We start from the raw sequence: 22,065 nt of genomic DNA, 5'->3' as shown, positions 1-22,065 counted from the left end.
ACTTAAAGTACTATCAATCACTGTAGTCCACCTGTAATTTGTAACCTCAGAAAACTTAGACTTGCATGGCAAGTTTTTCAGTTTTGCTGAATGCGCATAGATGGCAGCTGTGATCTTCTCCCGTCCACATACAGTACAAACATTATATCAGTTTTATATATATATATATATATATATATATGTAGAGAGAGAGAGAGCTAAAGAGAAGAGATTAAATATTGCTTGCATAGCCAGCAAGTAAGTGGATCATTTTTATCTGTGTGGAGGGTTTTTCATTGTGAATATGATTCTGAATCTCTCCCTCCACATATTTGTCAAAGGAGAAATTCCACATAAAGGCTAATAAACCCAAAATCCAATAATAAGAGCTTATTGAGCAGGAAGCTTCGATCCACAGAGGCAAATTCTTCTTACAGATCATTTCAATTGGACATATAATTTACAGGCATTCATTTCACATTCAACAAAGTCAATTAAACAATACACAGGAGTATGACTTCAATAAACCAGACTGAAACATAAAATCTGAATTATTGACACATACATCACAAGCGTTCCTTTAATGGGCTATTCCTATAAATTGTAGCCGTACTAGTAGATGGCTAGTATGGCTTTGGGGGATGTCAGTCCCACCAGTTTGGTTTACACTGAAATATTTCAAGAATGTTCATATGGATTTTAAAAACATTAAAGATACTGAATCATATTTGCTGTGCTTGTCCGTCAGCTTTTTACATTTTTACAAAACAAAATTGGTGACGCCAGTTTAATTTTGTGGAATAGCTGCATTTCCCCCCAGAAACGTCAGGCTTTAATCGTGGAAAATCTCTGAATATTAAAGTAAAATCACAGCATGTAAGTGAAGCAAATAACAGAAAATAAAAAAATACTGCATTTGGTTCACCCTTAGGTGACTTGCCCCACACCTGATGCTGAATGAAAAGCTTGTAGTTTAATTAAGGAAAGAAATTAAATAAAATTAGAAATTAAAACCTGTGATTTAGCGTTCATCTGATCTGGCGTCTTCCTCGTTAGTCCATCATTTATCTCTGACACGCTGAAGCTACAGTAGCTTTATGCATGAACACTCTAATCAAACACATTACGCTGTGCTGTTACAGTCAGCGTTCTTAATTAATACTGTTACGTAATTCAAGCAGACACCAAAACATCTTGCAACTTTCTGGACTCATTTGCATTTGAATAATAAATACAAACATGGACCCACTGCTTCTAAATAATGAATCTTTACATTGCTAACAAGCACTTTCATGGAACTTTACATATTAAAGTTTTAAATGTAGGCTCTTTGAACCAAACCAAACTCCCTCTGTCACTTGTAGACTTTCAGAGAGAGGGACTGCAGTGTGTTTAAGAGATGTTCAGCACTCATACAGCTGAATAGATGCTGTGAGCCAAACACCTCGTACACCCAGCCGGGTGTGCCAGCATGCACGTACACCCACTATTCTATAATTACGCCATCGTGCATCATAGATGTCCCATACTCCCTTTGTGCTCTCCTCTAAATGTATTATGTACAATTAGCGATCATCGGCGTTGCTCAGTGAAGACTGATAGCGAATAAAATGAACACAAGCGCTAATTTAATTCGTCCCACCCATCTCACTCCCCACCCTCACATAGGGTGGTATCTCTGTAGAATTAGTTTATTGTGTTATTATGAAGGTTGTAATTTTCAATAGTAACAGACAGCTGTGCACTGTGTCAGTTTTAATCACTTGTTATCACAAACTTGAACACATGCTAACTGCTTGCAGCTGGTCAGTGTGTGTGTTGCTCTCGTCTCAGAGGGTTTTCTTGGTCATGCAGTCACATGCGAGCGAACAGTTCAACACTGAGGATGCCATGATTTTTCACTTTCTTTGTTCTCAAGACTGCAAAATAGCACGCATCACGAAATGCCACCTTTATCTCTAAAGCATCGTATGCCTCAGAATGAGGTTTGCTGTGTGTTTAGAGGACCCACGATGCTTCTCCTAATTTTCTGTTTTCACTGTTACCTAGGAGGATTGTCACGTGTCAGCATATGTATGAGTAAACCCTGTGAGCCAAAACCTCAGGCATACGTTTAACTTTCATAGATTTGTGATCAGGAGTTTACATCCACTCATGATGGGCATGAATGTCAGGGTAATGTTTGGGCTTTTAACGATTTCTTTGAAGTGTTCTTTTTCCAGGATGGAATAATTGAACAGCATTCATCTTTAATGACTAAAAAAAACCAATGAATCTGGTGCACAAGTCAGACAGTTTTGGTAGCCATCAACAAGTTCTGGCATAAATCTAGCTGGATATTTGAGCACCCCTCTTGACTGAATTGACAGGGTTCATTCTTTGGTCGGTTTCCTGGCACTGATCCGGGTTTTAAGGATAATCCACAAGTTTTCATTAGGGTTGAGTTCGGGGCTTTGGAGAGATCATTCCAGAAGGTGGATGAGCCATTTTTAAACAACTGCAGATTTCAACATCATCAGTTTACACACAGCAAAACTGTGTATTTTTTTGTTTACCTCCCTCTGTTTTGTCTTTCAGGTGTTGTCTGTCGTTACAAATGCAGCAGTCGGAGACACTGCATGTCTGATTGCTTCATCCCCGACTTTTTTCCCCACCCCCATACTTCTTCTTCTTCTGTTCCTCCACTTTCTTCTCCTATCTTTAGCCAATGTGGCCTTCACTTGTGTTGTTTACATATACCATTCTAATGTCACAGCAAACTCAGGGTCAGTTGTAGTCTCGAGTGGCACCTGGTGCGGTCTTCTGCTGCATTAGCCTCTCTGCTTCAAGGTTTGACATGTTTTTATAATGAGTGGTAATTTAAGTTACACTTACCTTCCTGTAATGTGGCCATTCTCCTCTGTCCTATGACATAAATAAGGGTTTTTGTTCAGCGACCCACTGCTCACTGTATAACTCATTTTTTTCAGATGATTCTGTATAAACCTTATTGTTGGTTATGATTGAAAAGACCACTAAATCAGCGCTTTCTGAAATACTTCTGGTATTGCCTGTCTGGCACCAGTAGCCATGCCACATGTAAATTCCATTTGATGACTTAACGCAATATATTTATATTGCGGTGAAGCTCTGTCGGTTGAAATACAGTGTGTACTGTATATTAATGTACACATGTATTTGACTATAGGAGAATAAGCTGGAAACAGGCAGATACATGCAGCTGACTGAAAGAGGGTGTTTATTTCAACACCTTGGGGCTCCCTGCTCCTGCTGCTTATTTACCAGCAATGTGGCCCACATGCTGATGGCCACTCCACGTCTGTTCGCCACCTGTGGCAGTCAGGGAGACTTATGCTTAATTTATGCTAGCCTGGTTGTGTCCATTTGCAGAGATATTTGCCTATGAAGTGCTTACGAGAGGGGTTTTCAGCAACTGCAACCGAGCTCCTGTGCAGTCCTCCAAAATCCCTTGAAACGGATGATGCTGTGTTGCAGTCAAATGCTGATTGGTTGAGAAGGGAGCAGAGGGAAGGGAGCAAAAGGAGAAACCATTAAGGATGAAATTAAAAAATCTGTATTTACAGCACAGACAGTCGCTGCAGTGGACACTTTTTATTGTTCCCAACACTTGATTTCACTTTGATGGACCAACAGAACAAAACATAGCAGACAAGTTGTAGCATATATATCTGACACTGGGGGCAGTCACTGCAGGAAGATGACCAGTCTGCTCACAGACTGTCAATGGACTGCCTACACACTACCTCCATAATTTGTCAATTAGTCTCAAACTCTGCACTTTCATATATTCTCAGGGTTTGCAGATAATATTTGTTATTTTAATGTGCTTAATGATTAATGTTTACGAATTAAAGTAAAGGAAGTATTGTAGTTGGAAGGTGGTATTGTGTAGAAATAACAAAGCTGACATAGTGATGGTTCTTAGAACTGCTGCTTTTAGTATTTTGCATCAGATTATACAGCTCTGTTTATTTCCCTAAACAAAATCAGCAGGCCGAGTGACACAAGGGCACAAGAGTTTCTGGTAAACCCCATCCCTTGAGACCAAGTGCCTTTGAAATTTCATCTTCTTTATTTGCATTCCTCCAAATCACCTTTAAAATGCTAAATTATAAAGACCTGACAGCATTCCTTCTCCAGTACATCCTTTTTTACCTCTTCCAAAACTAGCAGAACTTGAATCTTAAATTTAATGCAAATGCCAGAGAAAAATATGTGTAGTCAATCAGTGGCTGACAGGTTGAGGAGCCGCAGAAGAAACACACATACACACACATACTGTGGTACATGTGTGTATGTGTGAGAATACAGCCATTTGAGGGGAGGATGTGAGGTTCAGTAGTGCCTGTGGAGGGCTTTCTAATGAACCCTAAGGTAGAATGAGTGTGCCAGAACCAATCAAAGACACACTGGAGTAGGTAGATGTATGAGCTCCTCATTAACCAAACACTGTGTTTCCATCTTCTTCTGCGTAGCCAAGGTGAGAGGATGTTTTTCAACGATGATGATTGGGCTAAACCTGAAACAATCACCACACACGGAACCACAGACCACAGGAATGTCTTACTCTTTAGATGGCTCATTCTTTAATTCACCCTCTCTTGCATCAGTCTAATGTGTATGAACAGTATATCTTCAGCAAAGAAGATAAGAAGAGTGTTTCAGGTGTCAAAGCCAAAGCATGAAACCAAAAATATGAAAGTGGAGGTTATTCTAGGATCTTGATTTCTCTTATTTCTTTCCAATCTCTTCAATATTTTTTTCTTTAACTTATATTTTGTTTACTAAACTGATTCTTACCCTCATATTTCTTTCTACAGAACGACACATGGAGCGAGCTGTACTCCTTTGCCCTCTTTAAAGCCATGAGCCACATGCTGTGCATTGGATATGGAAGACAAGCCCCAGAGAGCATGTCGGACATCTGGCTGACCATGCTCAGTATGATTGTAGGAGCCACCTGCTATGCCATGTTCATCGGCCATGCCACCGCGCTCATCCAGTCACTTGACTCATCTAGACGTCAGTACCAAGAAAAGGTAGGGCTCTGACTCACCGTTGGTGTATCACCATTTAAAAAAGGAAAATTTGGAATTCAGGTGAAGCAGACATGTTTGGGACAGTTAGTTAAAGCTGGTATTAATATTAATATTTTAACAAAAGTATTATTTTCTTGTTTGTAATGCCTCTGTTTAATTACTGCATGAAAGGTGAGACACTAGATTTTTTACTCATGTGTGGATGGAGACGCAAAAGTGAGATAAAAATGCATATTGTAGTCCTAGGATAGACAAATGTTTCCCAGGGCGTTTGCCAAATCAGCTTGGTGATGATATATAATGAAGATTCTGACCCCCTCAAAACAACTACTTTTTTGCGAGTTCACAAAATAATTGTTTTGCTTTTTATTTCCCTTGATATTCGATCGTATTTTCAGGACTTTAAAACATTTTATTTTATGTCTTTTAAAATCAATAATCCTCAAACCACACTATCTGCACTCATCTTTGGAACAGTTTCTCCCTTCTGAGGAAATAATCTGCCTGAGAACAGTGGACTGTGTTTTTGTGGATTATCCTGGATTACTGGGACCCCTTTTCTGGAAAGGATTGCTGATGATATTTTTTTCTTAAATTCAATTTATCCCAGGTGTTAGCAACACAAGCAAAATTTAATTTAGTTCCACTTTACCAGTGTGGTAAATCTAACAGCATAACTGAGTTAGCAAGTTGTACTGCAAGCGATACTGTAATTTTTAGTATTTTGTTGAAATAAACAACAAAAAATAAGGGGGTTGAGTTTATCACAGTCTATCTTTAGCTCACTGGTGGCATAGATCAGGGGGTCCCTCTGTTCCTTTCTGATCTCATAAGGAGACTCCAAAAAGAAATAAAAAGTCACAGTTTGTGCCTTACAGCAACATGGATAAGGTTATCACATACTAATGAACAGAGATGGGTCGCTCATTTGGCTCCAACCTATTTTGATAGGAACAGCTTCTGCTCTATCAGTTCGATATTCATGGGTTCAGCTCACTGGGCTTCAGCCAGTCTGTCGTCTCTGTACAACAGCAGATCAAAGCTTTAGGACTCTGCAGACCATGGAGGGGAGCTTGCTCCTGCTTTTTCTTAATGGTGACAGTGTTATTGGTGCTCTGTGTCTTGTTAGTTTCCTTAGATACTGGGTGATGTGAAGATGTCTCATGCTATCTGATCCCATACCGATCCATACAGATATGATAAACTGCAAACATTGCACGGTCACAGAATTGACCCTATTTAGTAAAATAGGGCGATCGTGGCTCAAAAGTTGGGAGGTTGCCTTGTAATTGGAAGGTTGCCGATTCAAGCCCCGGCTCGAACAGTCTCGGTCGTTGTGTCCTTGGGCAAGACGCTTCACCCGTTGCCTACTGGTGGTGGTCAGAGGGCCCGGTGGCGCCAGTGTCCGGCAGCCTCGCCTCTGTCAGTGCGCCCCAGGGTGGCTGTGGCTACAATGTAACTTGCCATTACTAGTGTGTGAATGTGTGTGTGAATGGGTGGATGACTGGATGTGTAAAGTGCTTTGGGGTCCTTAGGGACTAGTAAAGCGCTATACAAATACAGGCCATTTACCAAAAGTGAAACAATGAATTATAATAAAGAAATGATTTGAAATCAACAGTTTTATTCCTTTATAAAGTGTTTGGTAACTTTGTTAAGTGTATCAAATGAAATTAAATCATTTTCACTCACTTTATTAATTGATCATTAGCAAGTGCGAGGATCTCTATAAACACAGAGTTTTGGCTGTTCTGCAGAATTCAGACATGTTGACACAAAGTGATGGAGGAAAGATAATAATAATAATTTCAAAGAATCTGTTATCGCTGCTGCTGCTCATCAATATGGAAAGTGTTGCAAGGCCATTGCCAATTCTGAAGTTAATTACTCTACAATGGGAAAACATTCAACACAGCTGCCAGTCCTCCCAGGAGTAGACGCCCTAGGAAATTCAACCTACACCCAGGTAAAGTGCGAAAAGCCCAAGAGCTCGGAGTCTACAAGCCTTACTTAGCGTGTTTGAGTTGGCGTATAATGAAATATGTATTGCATGAATAAAATTGCCATTGCCAACAAGGCTGAAGAAGTATAAATGATTATTATTATTAGGAAGGGTTTCCAGGAGAAAGCACAGCTTATATTTGTAAAGCATCATCTGAACTAACCACAACACTTCTAGAACAACGTCGTTTGTACAGACAAGACTAAAGAGGCCATAACGCACACCTCTCTGTTTGGCAAAAACCAAACATAGCATATCATACATTAAAAAAACAAGTGCAGCTATGGCCTAGACCTCAGCCAGATTGAAATGCTGTGGTAGAGAGCTGCGCAAAAATGAATGCTCACAAACCTAGATAAAAGTTGGGTACAATTCCTCCACAATGGTCCTGAGTCACGGCTGCTTCTGCATTTTAGCTCAGTGCTTTGTTAAATAAATAATGATATGGTGAAACGTATTGCATGTTTTTGTTCATCTCATTGATTTCCTTTTAAGACGTGGTAAGCACTGTCTGCACATTTATCTTTAGGAGACAAAAACATTAAAGCAACACTGCTATGAAACTGACCCTTAGTGATTTTGCCACTAGCTACATCTGGACTGCCCTGTACCTCCTATCAGCCCGAGCCAGTTGCAACATCAGCACAATGCCAACAATTGTTTTAAAGCTACTTACTGAAGCAAGCAGATATAGTTTGCTAAAAGTAGTGATAAAACATTTAAATACTTAAGAGAGAGGTTAGAACTTTAAAACAGGTAAACACTGCTCACATAATCCATAAAACTACTTATAGATATAAATATTGGTTGAAATACTGTTCATCTGACAGGGATATGCTGTAAAGAAAGAAAACATTGGGAAGCACTGATGACCACTTTCCCATTAACACAACATCCCCCTCTTATCTCACACATACTGTCTCTATTTATGATCCAAATTATAGACAGACCAATAATCAAACAATATATGTCAGCTCTGATAAAAGCAGAAAAATGCCAGCATGTCAAACTCCATCCCACAGTAAACAGATCCACATCTCTCTTTGGGCAGTGCATGCAAACAGGAGAAGATGCTTAGTGCGGAAGTTATGACATTTCTGTCTTGACACAGCATGCAAGCGCTAACTGTTGACTTTGTGTTATGTCAATACAAGTTAATGCTGTTGCTAGCATTTAGACTATCCTACAAAAAGAATCTGTTTTGTCAGCTTGGCGAGTTCCAGCTCATAGCTCTGTCTCCAGCCTGTTATCTGTTGGCAGGACGTATTATGAACCGCTGTGATGCACTGTTTAGTTCAGTGGTTAATGATGAACAAACAGTCACGAATGACTGGATGTTGGATAAGTTGGCTCGGTCCAGCCTTGCACTGTTTAGCTGTGCTGTTTATTATTTCACTGTTCTGCATCATGGAAGAATTGTGGATCTGAAAGACGGCAGGAATTGAAGCTACAGACGTCACAGCATTAATAAAACACAGAAACATATAACTGACACAAAGCAGACTGCAGCATGGAGTCAGACTCTCATTTCCCCTTTCTGTTTTTTTCCCCAGTATCTCTTGAGTTGCTGTTAGAGAAAGGGCTGTAATCTGTGTTTAATGCAAGATGGCCTTATTTAGATTTATGGCATTAATGAAAAAACAGCCCAACTGAAACCCAGTCACAATAAAGTAGCATGTATATGTCTACCAAATAAGCTCAGTAAAGGGTGAAAAAAGTTTAAGGTGGTCGAAGATGTGTTGAGGTACAAATGGGAGTGGTGTAGTACTGATTCCAATAAGGCAAAAAAAAATGCAAAGCAAATTCAATTGAAATCACCTTTCTGGCTTTTTGCTAACAGACAAACATGGGCAGAATCAACATAACCTCCTTTGAAGAGGTAGTATAATGACAACAAAAATGAGAAACGTTGAAAATAGCAATTGCCCAAATGTAGTTCACAAAATTCATAACAAGCAAGCAGAAAGGGCAAAAATTAAATAATGAAAAGACAAATGAATAAAGAATAAAATGCAGCTGGGAAATAAAAATAGAAAACATGATCAAAAGGAAAAACAACTCTGTGAAATGAAATTAGATTTTTTTTTTTTTAAATGCATGGGTAAGCATCGCAAGGTTAAAAGTTGGCAAGATCAAAAGGCAATCACATAAAAGCAAGTCTACGGGAGTGTATTTTGAGAAGTGGATTTAAAAGATGGTGCTGAATTAGTGATGGATTTCTTTGAGTGGGGCAGTCTACAGATCTAAGGTTGCTGGGTGCAAATGGCAACTACAAAGTACCTTTAATGATAACCGCTCACAGCAAAGACTATGGATCCAGAGAGCCATTGCTTCTGTCAGGATGTTTGAATTCAATTTTTAAAACATTAATTTTGGTTTAAATTTAGTGTATCTGCCTATTTCTTTTCATAACTTCACTGAGGTGAACTTCTGGCCACGTGATAGTCACATGATGATAGTCCGTCATGTGTTTGCAGTACGCAGTATGCAATACAAACTCCCCATTTAATCATTTTAACATAAAAAAGGATCTAACTCTTGGGATGAACCAATGTTGTGTCTACACATAACAGACAGCTTAGCAAAGAATTAACTAGATGCATCTGGAGGGCAAGGTCAGGGGAGAAGTACAACAGTCATCTGTAAAACACGGTGGAGGCCATATCATGTTTGGGGGCTGCATTTCATCTAGAGGCTTTAGAGATATTGTCAATGTAACTCTGAATGCGCAAATGTACCATCTTTCTTTGATCGACCATGCATTCCCGTCTGGAATATGCCTACTGCACCTTCATTTTCTCAAACACACTACCAGTGTTGTAAAGTCATACACAATGGAACACTATCAGTCATGGACTGGCCTTCCAGGAGCCCAGACTTCAACTTTATAGAAATAACGTGGGATCATGACAGAGAACGGAACAAAAGGCAGCCAACATCCTAAGAGCTTTTAGACTGTGTTGAAGAATAAAGGTGGTCAAACCAAACATGGACTTTCATGTTTGTTATAAGAATTGCGCAAACCAAATACTGTATGCTTATATTTGCTTATATTTCAATGTATCACTGGACTCACTGACCATTGTTCTTGCAAAATATAACAATATGGGGGGTTGCTCAAGACCTCCGAACAATGGTGTCTCATTCTTTTACAGATATTTGCTGTTATTTTAGAGAGAAAATAGTAGAATATAAATATTTTAGAACATGTTTTAATTTTTTATTTAATTGTTAGATGATATTCTTTTGACTTTTACAGTGTCAAATATCATGAAGTGTTCTTTTGGTGCTTGGACCCTGGATCTTTGAAAACCCTCTTCCCGTCTTCATTCTTCCATCTCTCCCCTGTTTTATGTGTCCATTCGCCCTTGACTGTTGGGCAATACACCATCTGGTAGCGGACACCGCACATGGACAGAGGGCATTAGCCCTTATGTAACTGTACTCCCTCTCCTCCTACCCCATCACTTCCTCCCCTAAAGAGCCACGGAGCAGTGTGTCCAAACAGTGGTGAGAGGAGGAAGATGTGACCCCTGGGGACTCACATGATGAGCAGAGATGCACTTGGCCTTAACACATCAAACAGCGACTTCAAGAACTACTCACTTTATAACCTAGACAATCACTTGAGTCCTGACCTGGACAACTTGGGACCCATCTCTTGCATGTGATAGATCAGATCTACATCATCTGAAGTTTGACCCCCAAAAATATTTTTACTTAGCATCCACTTACTTGCCCTTTGTGGAGCTCACAGACACTTCTCAAGGCTTAAAGTGAGAAATGCCAGACTCTCCTTTGCAGTTGACGCTCATTATCGAATGTTTGGCTAAACAGCGACTTCTGCTGGTTCCGTGTTAAAGTCTTTCTGTAATCAATTAAACATTCATGAATACACCTAAACTTGTGTAAAAATCCATGAAGGCGGTGCGAATCTGTGTCAAAATGTAAATTATATCCTTTGATATAATCATGTGTAATCCTATTTTGTTAGTCTTATGTGCCATTAAGAAATCAGTGTTATCGGTGTAATTTTTGAAATATGTTAAAATCTATTATTATAGTAACAGTAATAATGATAATAACCCATGGGTCTGTCTCCACTCTTCAGTCAAAAGCTAAAAGGGTACAGCTGAAATTGACTTAGGTTTTATAGACTTAGAACAGCTCACACACACAGACAGATATAAGACCGTCACATCTCATGCCATGACTCTCAGTGACATGGCCCATTAATACGAGCACCAATTCAATTTCTCCTTTCCCTCTGTGGCAGCTTACAGTGACAGCCATGCATCATGCTTGCAAGCCACCAACTAGGGCTTTATGGCCAATCAAAAAAATAGAAAATCTGTGCAACTTCTGCAGCTATGACCTCCAGACTCTCTGACTTAATTTTATAAAAAAAAATACTTTGCTTCATACAAGTCCTACAGAAGAACCTGATTTCAGTGTCATCTTTCTCCTTGGGCACACTTTGTAAATTTAGAGTCCATTATTACTACAATTCAGAAGCATATCATCTGCACCTGACGTGGATGTATTTGTTTGTACAATCAAAGGCAATTACAATGATGAAAGAGCAATCTTTAAACAGATGCACAGATATATTTAGGGAAACTATAAATACACACAAGAAGTTGAATAAGGGATAAAAAAGAAAAAGAAAAAGGTAAAACTGACAGAGACATGCAAGGAAAGTGATTAATCCTTTATTTATCCAGGTAAAAAATCTCATTGAGATTAAAAATCTCATTTCCAAGAGAGACCTGGCATCAAAGTGATTAACAAAGTAAAATATACATCAGAGCACAGGTAGATAAACAGGGTAAAGAAAGCCGGGAAGCTATGTATTAACACAAAGAAACAAAGGAAGTGATCAGGCAAAATAAAACTGAAAAATTATGATGATCTTTGCTTGAGACTTGAAAACAAAACAAGCCCTGTTGTATTCAATTTTTTTAAAACTTGCTCTCTTAAGTGGCAAGTATTACATTTGTAAGTGTGCATTAACTGGATGTGGCTATGAACTTGGATTTTCATACACCTTCTATTGTCTCTGTTATCCAGCATGATTGACAGCATTAACCGAGTTCAAACAACAGCCACCGGCCATCTTTCCCCTTTGTTCTTTTGCATTTCCACAACATCATTTCCTAATATATCCTCATGAGAGACCATCAATTGTTTCTTGTTCACTTATAAACATCTTTTTCTTCAAGCATGAGGCCTTTTGAACATCACTCCTGTCCTGCTAACTTTGACTGACGTAGTCACTAATCTGAGTCTAATGCTGCGAAAATCAGAAAGGCAGTAAAGCTCGGCTTCTTCACCAACCAATTTCAAGTAGTAGGAGAACGAGGAAGCAAGCTCGCGAGAGAGTTGTCATTCTAGTTTAATTGAAGCTGTCACATACTGAATCACTGGGCAGGCAACACTTAATTGGAGCCTTCCCGTTTATCCCTGCGCTTGACTGAGTGAGTCAGATATTATGGAAGTTGGCGTAATCTTTATTGTTACTGACACATGGTGAACGGGAAGGAATTTGTCAAGTTAAACCGTTTTTTTAAATCAGGTACATTCATTTTGCAGGAATCCCCCTTCATTATGTATATACCATTTTATAGATACCATTTTGTCGTTGTTTGGATTATGTGTTGACTTTCAGCATATGCTCAAAATCTGAGCAGATGGCTGAGGAAGACAACCTGTAAGGTTTCATTTAGTACTGGCCTTTCATGCTAAATTAACCAAGACCCAAGGCAATTAATTAAGACTGAAAGAGATGGAGATTAAAATTAGTTTACATAAGAAAGAGGAGGAAGCATCAAATTGTTTTTGCAGGTGTAATTTCATTATGCTGTTCATTAAAGTGGGCGATCTACCTAAGACATGGCATATATTTTATCATGTACCTATGTAAGGTAATTCATTACTATATGTATGTACATGTATCTATTTGTGGAGTACCTGCATCGCAGAACAGTATAATACCAGACAGTTACAAGGAAAGAGAATGAAAGAGTATTAGGGAACTCTGAAATAATAAACAGAAATATTGTGAATGGATTATAGCAGATGGAGCGGATTTAGAACAGTCCAACTGCCTCGAGAACTTTATTATGTTTTCCTGAAAACAGGACCAAAGGTGACTCCTTTCTGCCATTGTTGCAATTCTTACATAAAGCCACGTTTTTTTTGTCGTTGTTGTTGTTTTTGTCAAATCCATTCACTTTATATTTGGAGAGAAAACAGTTAAATGATGTCATACTGCGACAGCTAGTACAGTAGGTGTTGCATAAAGTATCTTGTGATTTGCTGTGACACCCATGCCACCAGGGTCAAGCCTGCGTTTTAGTCACAAAGCCATATGTCACTTCACAATGTGGCAAAATGTAATTTCCTGGAGAGCAAGCCATCCTTCCCAATGCATGTGTCTTTGACCACTACAAGCAAGGTCACTGTGAGTGCTCCTGCTGCTGACCCTCCATACATGCTGTCCTTTAAATCTAACTGTGAGCGTCAGGCTAGAATCTACTACTCATTCCACTGACAGTTTATTCTATAGAGGTGTGACTCACAGTGTTTATTACACAAAGTTGGGAGGGAAAGAGAGAGGGGCCTTATGTAACATTAAGCAACCCCATCCACAGGGCCATACTCTCTTTAGCCAGTATTGATTACAGTTCTAGATTCATTAATATTATTCTCCACTTTTATGATTTTCTTTGAGTCTTTTTTTCTCCCTTTTTGTGTGTGCATGTTGCATCTTTATGCATCATTTTGTGTTGGTGTGCCTGCTGATATAACAGGAAGTGAAGTGCACTGCACTGGTTTCATGGGTAATCTTATCGGCTCATTTTTCAAAATCACATGGTCACATTTTCGCCCTCAGGGTGTTAATAGCGTGTGTAGTGTAGAGATTTACATATTTTTTATACAGCAAGGAGGGAAGAGAGATCTGTTATTAGATACATTTTTATATTTTTTTTATTTGCTAGATCAGTTAAACTTCAGAATAATGTGTATTCATGGGCTGGAGACACATTTCTTATCTTTTACATTTCAAATATGCAAACATATTCATTACTCAAGCTTCTCATTGATCATAGTATTAGACTTGTACTTTAGTTATATCTTTGATCAAGAGTAAAGATGATTTACTAGGAAAAGCACATATAGATAAACACTTTTAACATTTTTAACTGGATGTTTCGACTTTTTACCTTCTCTGATGTAATGAGTGCTAAGCTGGGGGGATTTAAGTTTCTTTCATTCCCACCATTCTCAACAGCTGGTATGTGAAACTCCATGGGATCATGGATATTTGTGATATAAATAAGTAAAGTCAATCCAAAAACTGTCTGTGTACAGTGAATAACATGCCTTTCAATTTCACATTATAGGAAAAGCTATGCAGTAGGTCCAGCAGCTTCTGTTTTCACAGGGAATCCAGGCATTAAATGTGTTACAGAGCAACAAAGTGGACATTCAGGCTGCATTTGTTTCAGACAAGCATTGCCGTGCCGAATACGCGATGGTGTGAATCAGTGGGTTCAATTTGACTCTACAGTGAACAAACACGATGTGCCAAAGCCAACCTCTGTTTTCACGTGATTATTTCTAGCCACATAATTACATATTAATCAAGCAAAGGTGACAAACATCTTCCTTTCTCTAAATAGAAACTCTTTCCACTCAAATGCCCAGTTCCACTTAATTATTTACCTATTTCCCCTCAGTCTTCACAGATCATGGAAGATTTGTTTCACGTTTTTTTTTTCTTCATGAAAAATGAAATGCACAACAACAAAACACATTTCCTTGGTGAAAACCTTGATAGTATTTTCTGTAAATTTGTCATTTAAAAAAAAAAAGCATTTGTGAAAGCAGCATCACTAGACAGAGAGAGAGAGAGAGAGAAACTGGCTTTAGTTGGCATGTATGATCACAGCGTCCTTCTTCTCTGAACACATCAGAGCGGGAGGAATCCTCATGGGCTTTACAGAGCTGTCATGTTTCCTTAACTACTTCATCACAATTTTTTTCCCATGGCTACCAGGTATAAATAGGTCATAGGATCCCTGTGTGTGCAGCGCTGTACATCTCAGTTGCTTTATTGGTCATGCACACCTGAAGCTGATGGGGACAGTCAAAGAAACAGTCTTTTGAGAATTGTCTTTCCAGCTGCTGCAACTTCTGTATCAAGGCCGTGGTGATTCTTTAAAGTCGGACGTACTTTGCAAAGTGTCAAAATTAACAAGAAAGTTGCTGAATCCTCTTTTCATTGATTTATGCTTCTGTTCATTCTCATTAATATTCTCCTATGCCTCTCTCCATCTTCCAGTACAAACAAGTGGAGCAGTACATGTCATTCCACAAACTCCCAGCCGACTTCCGACAGAAAATCCATGACTACTATGAGCACCGATACCAGGGCAAGATGTTTGATGAAGAGAGCATCCTGGAGGAGCTTAATGAGCCTCTGCGCGAGGTATGAAAAAAAAAAATCCCATACATTTTCTGTGATGTACTCACTCACCCGTGAATACACACATGCCTCCACAGATGAAATAAGATGGAATAAATTCAATAAAATAGTCATTTATCCTTGTTTCATCTGAAAAATGTAACCCCGTGTTTAAAATCGATTACTTCCAGCCTTCTCTGTATGTATTTAGTTATAAAATGGTCTAATTCAGACAGCTATCACCAAACCCGTGTTTGTATCTTTAACTGTAAATCCCTGTGCTAAAAATCTGCGCAGATTAACCATTTGTATCTCCCGTTGCCATTTAGGAAATTGTCAACTTCAACTGCCGTAAGCTGGTGGCCTCCATGCCGCTGTTTGCCAACGCAGATCCCAACTTTGTGACAGCCATGCTGACCAAACTGAGATTTGAAGTATTTCAGCCTGGAGACTACATCATCAGAGAGGGGACAATTGGCAAGAAGATGTACTTCATTCAGCACGGGGTGGTGAGCGTCCTGACCAAAGGAAGCATTGGCATGAAGCTGATGGATGGCTCCTACTTTGGAGGTATGTAACTACTCAGTAATCTACTCAGTTCTATTCATTTCTGTTCTTCTATGGGTTATTTACACTTTACTTCCCACTAGAATCCACTGCAGCAGGGATGTAAAACTCATTTTACATCATGGTCCACCTAAAACTCACTTTGATCGTAAGTAGGCCAAAGCAGCAAAACTCCCCTTTCTGTCTGTGTAAAGATAATTCATTACAAATGTAATCTCATTTAATGTGCAATTTCAACAGTAAATCTCAGTTTTCCTACACGATAAAGAAATGCTGCTGTAGCAAATGACAGAAATCAGTCGGCACAAAAATTAAATATGTAAAATTACAGAGAATGTTTTGCCTAGAAAAGGCAGTGAGCTTTGTAGTTTAATTGGTATTGTTTATCTATTATTCAATTACTTTGGTGTAGTGTGAATAACAATGTCTTTATCAGTAGGAAATACTGTAAAACCTATGAAAATACAGTTAAAAGTCCAAAATCTCTGCTCTCTTTCACATTTTCCAAAGCTGTCCAATGGGCCTGATTGGCGTCTTTGTCAGGCCATTTCTGGTCCCTGGGCCTTGTGTTTGACAGCCCCACACTTCAGTAATATCACAGATGTGTGTGTTACTTTTGCAGTTTGCAGATAAACAAAAAACTACCCCAATGTTTTATTTGGACTTCTTGTTCAGCCTTACGGCGACTTCTGTCCCACTTTCCCGGGTTGTTGTTCCTCTGTGGCTGTTTAGAAGCATGTGGTGCTACTATTGCCACGCATAAACCCACACACACACCAACATACACTTTTTAGGTCCTGTAGCGTGACTCTTTGGGCTGCATTTTTAACATCCGATGCCCTCTGCAGAAGCTCTGTCCACTCACAGTTTCGTTGATGTGCCAGCTGCCCAGAGCACTGTTGTAGTGACATGACTGCACAGCACGCACATGCACACATCCATTCACACACTCACACACACACACACACACACACACACACACACACACCTAATTAATAACACCTAATTAGCACAGCAGAATGAAGATGATGGGGCCATTTATAATGTCAGACATCGAGTGTTTGAAGTCATGCCTGCGACCAGGGAGGAAATCACAGGTCTCCATGCACACAGCTAGCAGTGAGCTAAGAACCGAGGGGACAACACGGTTAAACTTCCAGTGGGGTGTGTATGTGTGGTAAAATCTCTGAATAAGTCAGTAGCACTAAGTAGATGGTGATGTCACCATCACCAACAAGCTAATGCACAAAGTGTTTTTTGATTGGATTTACCTGCTTTTAAATTTTAGTATCCGACTTAACCTTAGCCACTGGTAGATTTTCTAACATTAAGGAACCTTTTCGTGGATTTTCTCCTTTCCACACCACACTACATTTTGTACAGTTATCACACACAGATGGGGTAGATTGCACTTTGAGGAACGGTTTTTCCTCTTTTACCCCTATGCCCTTTCCATAAAGTCCACAGTGAATACAGCCAAACATAACCTCATAATCATCATCTGTATTACACAGTGTGTGAGCAGATCCTGTGGACAAGCAGTTTGTTACTCAGATTCTTCTGGTGTCCCAACAAAATCCCAGGGGAACGGGTTAATTCCTGTCAACACATCAGAAAATGAAGCCGTAAATAAGAGAATTTGCAGATATTACATTAACTGAAACAGGAAACAGAGCTGGTTATGCCACAGAAACAGGTTACAATGATCATGATCCAAAATTGAAGCAAAGATCCAAATTGCCACAGTTCACATTAACCATCCAGCCTTTCTCTGTTCTTTCAGTATATTTAAGGATGGCAGTTCCCCGTCTACAAGCCACAAATGGTCACCCAGTGGTTTGGAAACCCTTTTAATTCAGTGGCAGCAATTTCATTGGTATTATTATCCTCTGTCTGCACTTCCCAGTAGACACTATTGATGCTACCAGTATCTAAATGGCTGCGTTTTGTGTAAACAGGGATATTCCAATTTCAAGAGAGCTTTCTGAACATGATGCCTTTTCCTACAATTCTAACAAAAGTGGATTTCAAGCAACTGCTGGTAATCACTAGCAGTTGCTTTAATATGATGTCAGTGAATTAATATGAATGCACTCTATTGCACACTATAGGTCGCTTGTCTAGAAATGTGTAAGTGCATGTATGTGTAGCCTTACATCAGTACCTTTGTTTGGTGGAAAAACTTTCTTGCAGAGAGAGTCAGCCGGTATGAAAAGAAGCTTATGCTAACGGAGAATCTAATGGACTGTATATATTATAAAAATGTGTATATACACATATATGTGCTAATTAGTCCTCAATAACAAAGTATTAAAATACTTGAATTTCATTCAACTAGCAGACAGGTATCAGCTACAGCTACCTGTGTCTGCCACACCTGTTACTGTAAGCTTTAAGACTTCCCAAACTGACGGGTAACAAAAAATATATAATTTTTAAAAATTACTCATCGTAGACACCAAAACTATTTTTCTACAGGGGTGTAAACACAGATGTTATTGCTGTCTGGTAGTGGATTTAACAGATACACATGGAAATATAACTAACTTTGTGACATTAGAAAGTAGATAAAATAAAATAAAGTGCGACTTCCTTGGATTGCTCTGAGTTCGTGAGAAACCTCATATAAACAGACCAGTCCAGTGCAGTGCCTGCTCTTAATGGAGTATCCTGGTGCCCCCACATCCCCTTCCCCCTTCCCCAGAGAGTCAGAGGAGGTCAACCTTTCAGGGAACGGAAAAAGAGGGAATATGGTTGTCAAGACAACAGTCAGCTCCAGCCAATAAAAGGGAAAAGTAATAGAGAAGAAGATACTAAAGAAGGGAAGGGAAACAACTGAATGCAATGGAGCACATCTCTATATATGCTATACACTGCTGTCAGTGTAGTGCTAGTGAATGAGGAAATACCTAGGGTTACATTCAGCGGGTCATGCTGATGACACACAGCCTTTGTTCTGAGCACACATTTTCTTAAGCCCAGGAGTTTTCCACAGCCTGTGCGGAAACATAATAGAACATTTTAACATTTAATGTACTGTAACAGTGTTTTGGCTGAGCGTCGCACTGCTTAACAGACCTCTTCTCTTCTTTTCTCTATTGCTGTCTAACGCACTGAAATCTGTGGGTTTGCCATTTTCTGTTCTGACCGTATCTCTCACCCCTCCAGAGATCTGCCTGCTGACCCGTGGCAGACGGACAGCCAGTGTGCGTGCGGACACCTACTGTCGCCTGTATTCTCTCTCTGTGGACAATTTCAATGAGGTGCTGGAGGAGTACCCCATGATGAGGAGGGCTTTTGAGACAGTTGCCATTGACAGATTGGACAGGATAGGTAAGAAGACTGCCATTATGTTCAATATAGATTTGGGTAGTCTCCGGTAGGTGTTTTACTATGATGTGATTAAAAGTTTAGAAATTTAAAACAAAAGCCAAAAGATTAAAAAGATATTTAAGACCACAGCTTTCAGATACTATTCATCTGTTGTAGATAGCTTTTTAAGGCTTACCACTTCTTCCTTTTTTTGTCCTCCATTTGTCCACTTTTCTCAATTTTTTTAAGAACATACTGCACACCAATCAAAGCTTTCAGCTCATAGCTCTTGGGGAATCACCTTGTTAAGAATTTGGAACAAATTATGTGTTTTTGTGAACGGCTGCTGATAACACAATGTCTAAAGATATAATTTAAAACGGGTTCTTTGCTAAGCTGCTACTTGAGTTAGGAGGCCTTTTATGCTCGAATGATTCAGTGTTAAATGGTTCAGCAAACCAAAAAAGAACAATCCTCTGAAAATGGTCAGGTACATGGACAAGACTGAAAATGATAGAAAATGAAAAAGACCTTTAGAAACGGTAGAGAATAAGTATTCAAAGACCACTTTTAAAAATGCAAAAAGGTCAGTTTTTTGGAAGCAAAATTTAAATAAATTAAGGGTGTTGTAAGGCTTTTGTGCAGTACTGCAGCACTCAGGCTCCTCAGTCCAATATCGTCTCTTAAATTTATGCAGAAACATGCTAGGCTACAATAAAGAAAAGAGAAAAAATGTGCGAAAGAACAATAAACAGTAAAAATGTATTTATTCTGACATGATTTATGAACAGAGATATGAACAGAGATTTAGTTTTGGATAATTATGCCTCAGTGATAAAAGCCACGCGCATTGCTGTCTTCATAAGCTTATGAGTCATTCACAAGATGAAATGAAGCATAAGGAAAACATACTCATTCATTACTGTGATGTCTCTGTCAAAACACTGCACGGTCTGACAGCTGGGATGTAGTCTATGAATGATCCCAACAAGGGCTGTGTGTACGGCTCAGGAAAGAAATCAAAGGTGAATATGTATCTTTGTATGTTATTAGGTTCCTTAAGCTCAGTTGTTTTAGTGCAGTTTAACTCTTTTGGTAGATATTTGCCATTTTGGGAAGAAAAGCAAAGCCAGTTAAAACTTTTACTTTACTTGAAATGCATAATTCTGATTTTTTTTTCCAGCGATTGTTCAGTAGCCTCAGTCTGGAGTGAATGTATATAAAACAAATATTAAACAAAAACACACAAAGATGTGCTCATGAATGCTGATTGACAGTTTATATTTTCCTTCACATTAAAAACAACTTTCCGTCTCCCGTCATGCCCCCCAAGGTCAGCTAATGTTACATCCCTCATCACATGACCACACCTCATATGTTCACGAGGCCCTGAATCTGCCACCTGCCAGCTGTTGCCATAGCAGCCAGTTTCCACACATGAGCAGACTTCAGTCAGGCAACTCACATATTTAAAGAGAGGCTTGGATTGTCTGCTTCAAGACCAAACCTCCAATCAAACATTCCCACCGGGTTCCGTGCATACTTGATGCATACTAGTCACTAATGATGAGCTCTTTTAATTGGCTTTCTCAACAGTCTTTCTCAGAAGAAAACAAGTGGATCAAAGACACAGAGATCTATAAAAAGGTGCCTTAAGAACATAAGAGACTAAATAAAAAAGACATGCTTTGTTGGTTAAATAGCTTTCATGATTAAATAAATCTTTAAGCTTAATTGTCTTCAGTAGTTATGTATTGTTTTCTGTGCGGGCATTTATGACTAGAAGTTTGAATGAGGAATGCTGATTCAGCCATCCGTGCATTTTAATGACAACAGTGTTTGACCTGTGTAGGCCATTAATGGAGGCCATAGAGACACTTGTGTGACCTTCTTTGTATGTGTCATTATTCTCTACTAATCAATGGCTAGTAAAAGAAACTCTAGGTGTTACTTGGCAATGGTATTGCTGTGGAAACAGTGACGTATTATCCGTGCTTTATCTCTGAATTCTGCAGATGAGGGTGGTCCAACTTGCAGTGCCAACTTCTTCAAAAGCATGATAATCCCCAACCAAGTTTGCACTTTAGAGGATGCAATCAGATGGTTGTATGCCTTTTCCTCTTTTTATTGTCATCCATCGCTGCTATTTATGATGCACATTTGATGAGCAGAGCCTGGCATTACAGCATGGCCAGTTTACAAGCACCCAAGGAGGATGTATGACAAGAAACACCACCATATCTATGAGAAATTCCATCTCTCAATGGCTCAGTCACACTAGAGAAAAAACATGGTAGCAACCTCCTTGTGACTTAGACAAATTGGTGGTTCCCTGGTGAATCCATTGAATTTTTTTTTGATTTGGCAACTGATTACAAGTACTGTGGAATACACAACTCTTCTATGGGTCTTTTTCCAATGTAATGTTGCACTTAAATTGCTGTCTTAGAATAAGTACATTACTGTCTGTGGAGGAATTCTACGATCTATGAGGTTCTGACTGGAATGTAAGTAGTTGATGTAAATGTACCTTTAATGTCAGTTTTCTGTCAATCTGCCAGTTTATCACAGTTCAACCTGTTCATCTGTTTGATGTCATTCAATCACAAACTGATAGCAGACTGACTCGGTCTTATTGCTGTTTTATTGCCAGTCTCGATGCACCAAAGTAGCTT

The 22,065-nt window shown here is 39.2% G+C and overlaps 1 protein-coding gene across 1 annotated transcript in view; it reads left to right on the top strand.

Moving 5' to 3' along the window:
• Positions 1-22,065, top strand: part of hcn2b (hyperpolarization activated cyclic nucleotide-gated potassium channel 2b) — a 41,003-nt gene that overhangs the window by 11,323 nt on the left and 7,615 nt on the right. The window contains exons 4-7 of the mRNA XM_026159549.2: positions 4,821-5,039; positions 15,389-15,535; positions 15,841-16,081; positions 19,247-19,411. Of these exons, the coding sequence (XP_026015334.1) occupies positions 4,821-5,039; positions 15,389-15,535; positions 15,841-16,081; positions 19,247-19,411 (772 nt within the window). The remainder of the gene's footprint in view (positions 1-4,820; positions 5,040-15,388; positions 15,536-15,840; positions 16,082-19,246; positions 19,412-22,065) is intronic.

Source organism: Astatotilapia calliptera, chromosome 23 (genome assembly GCF_964374335.1).
Source record: "Astatotilapia calliptera chromosome 23, fAstCal68.1, whole genome shotgun sequence".
Lineage (NCBI taxonomy): Eukaryota > Metazoa > Chordata > Actinopteri > Cichliformes > Cichlidae > Astatotilapia > Astatotilapia calliptera.
The sequence above is the reverse complement of the archived record's forward strand: the minus strand, read 5'-3'. Positions and strand labels throughout refer to the sequence as shown.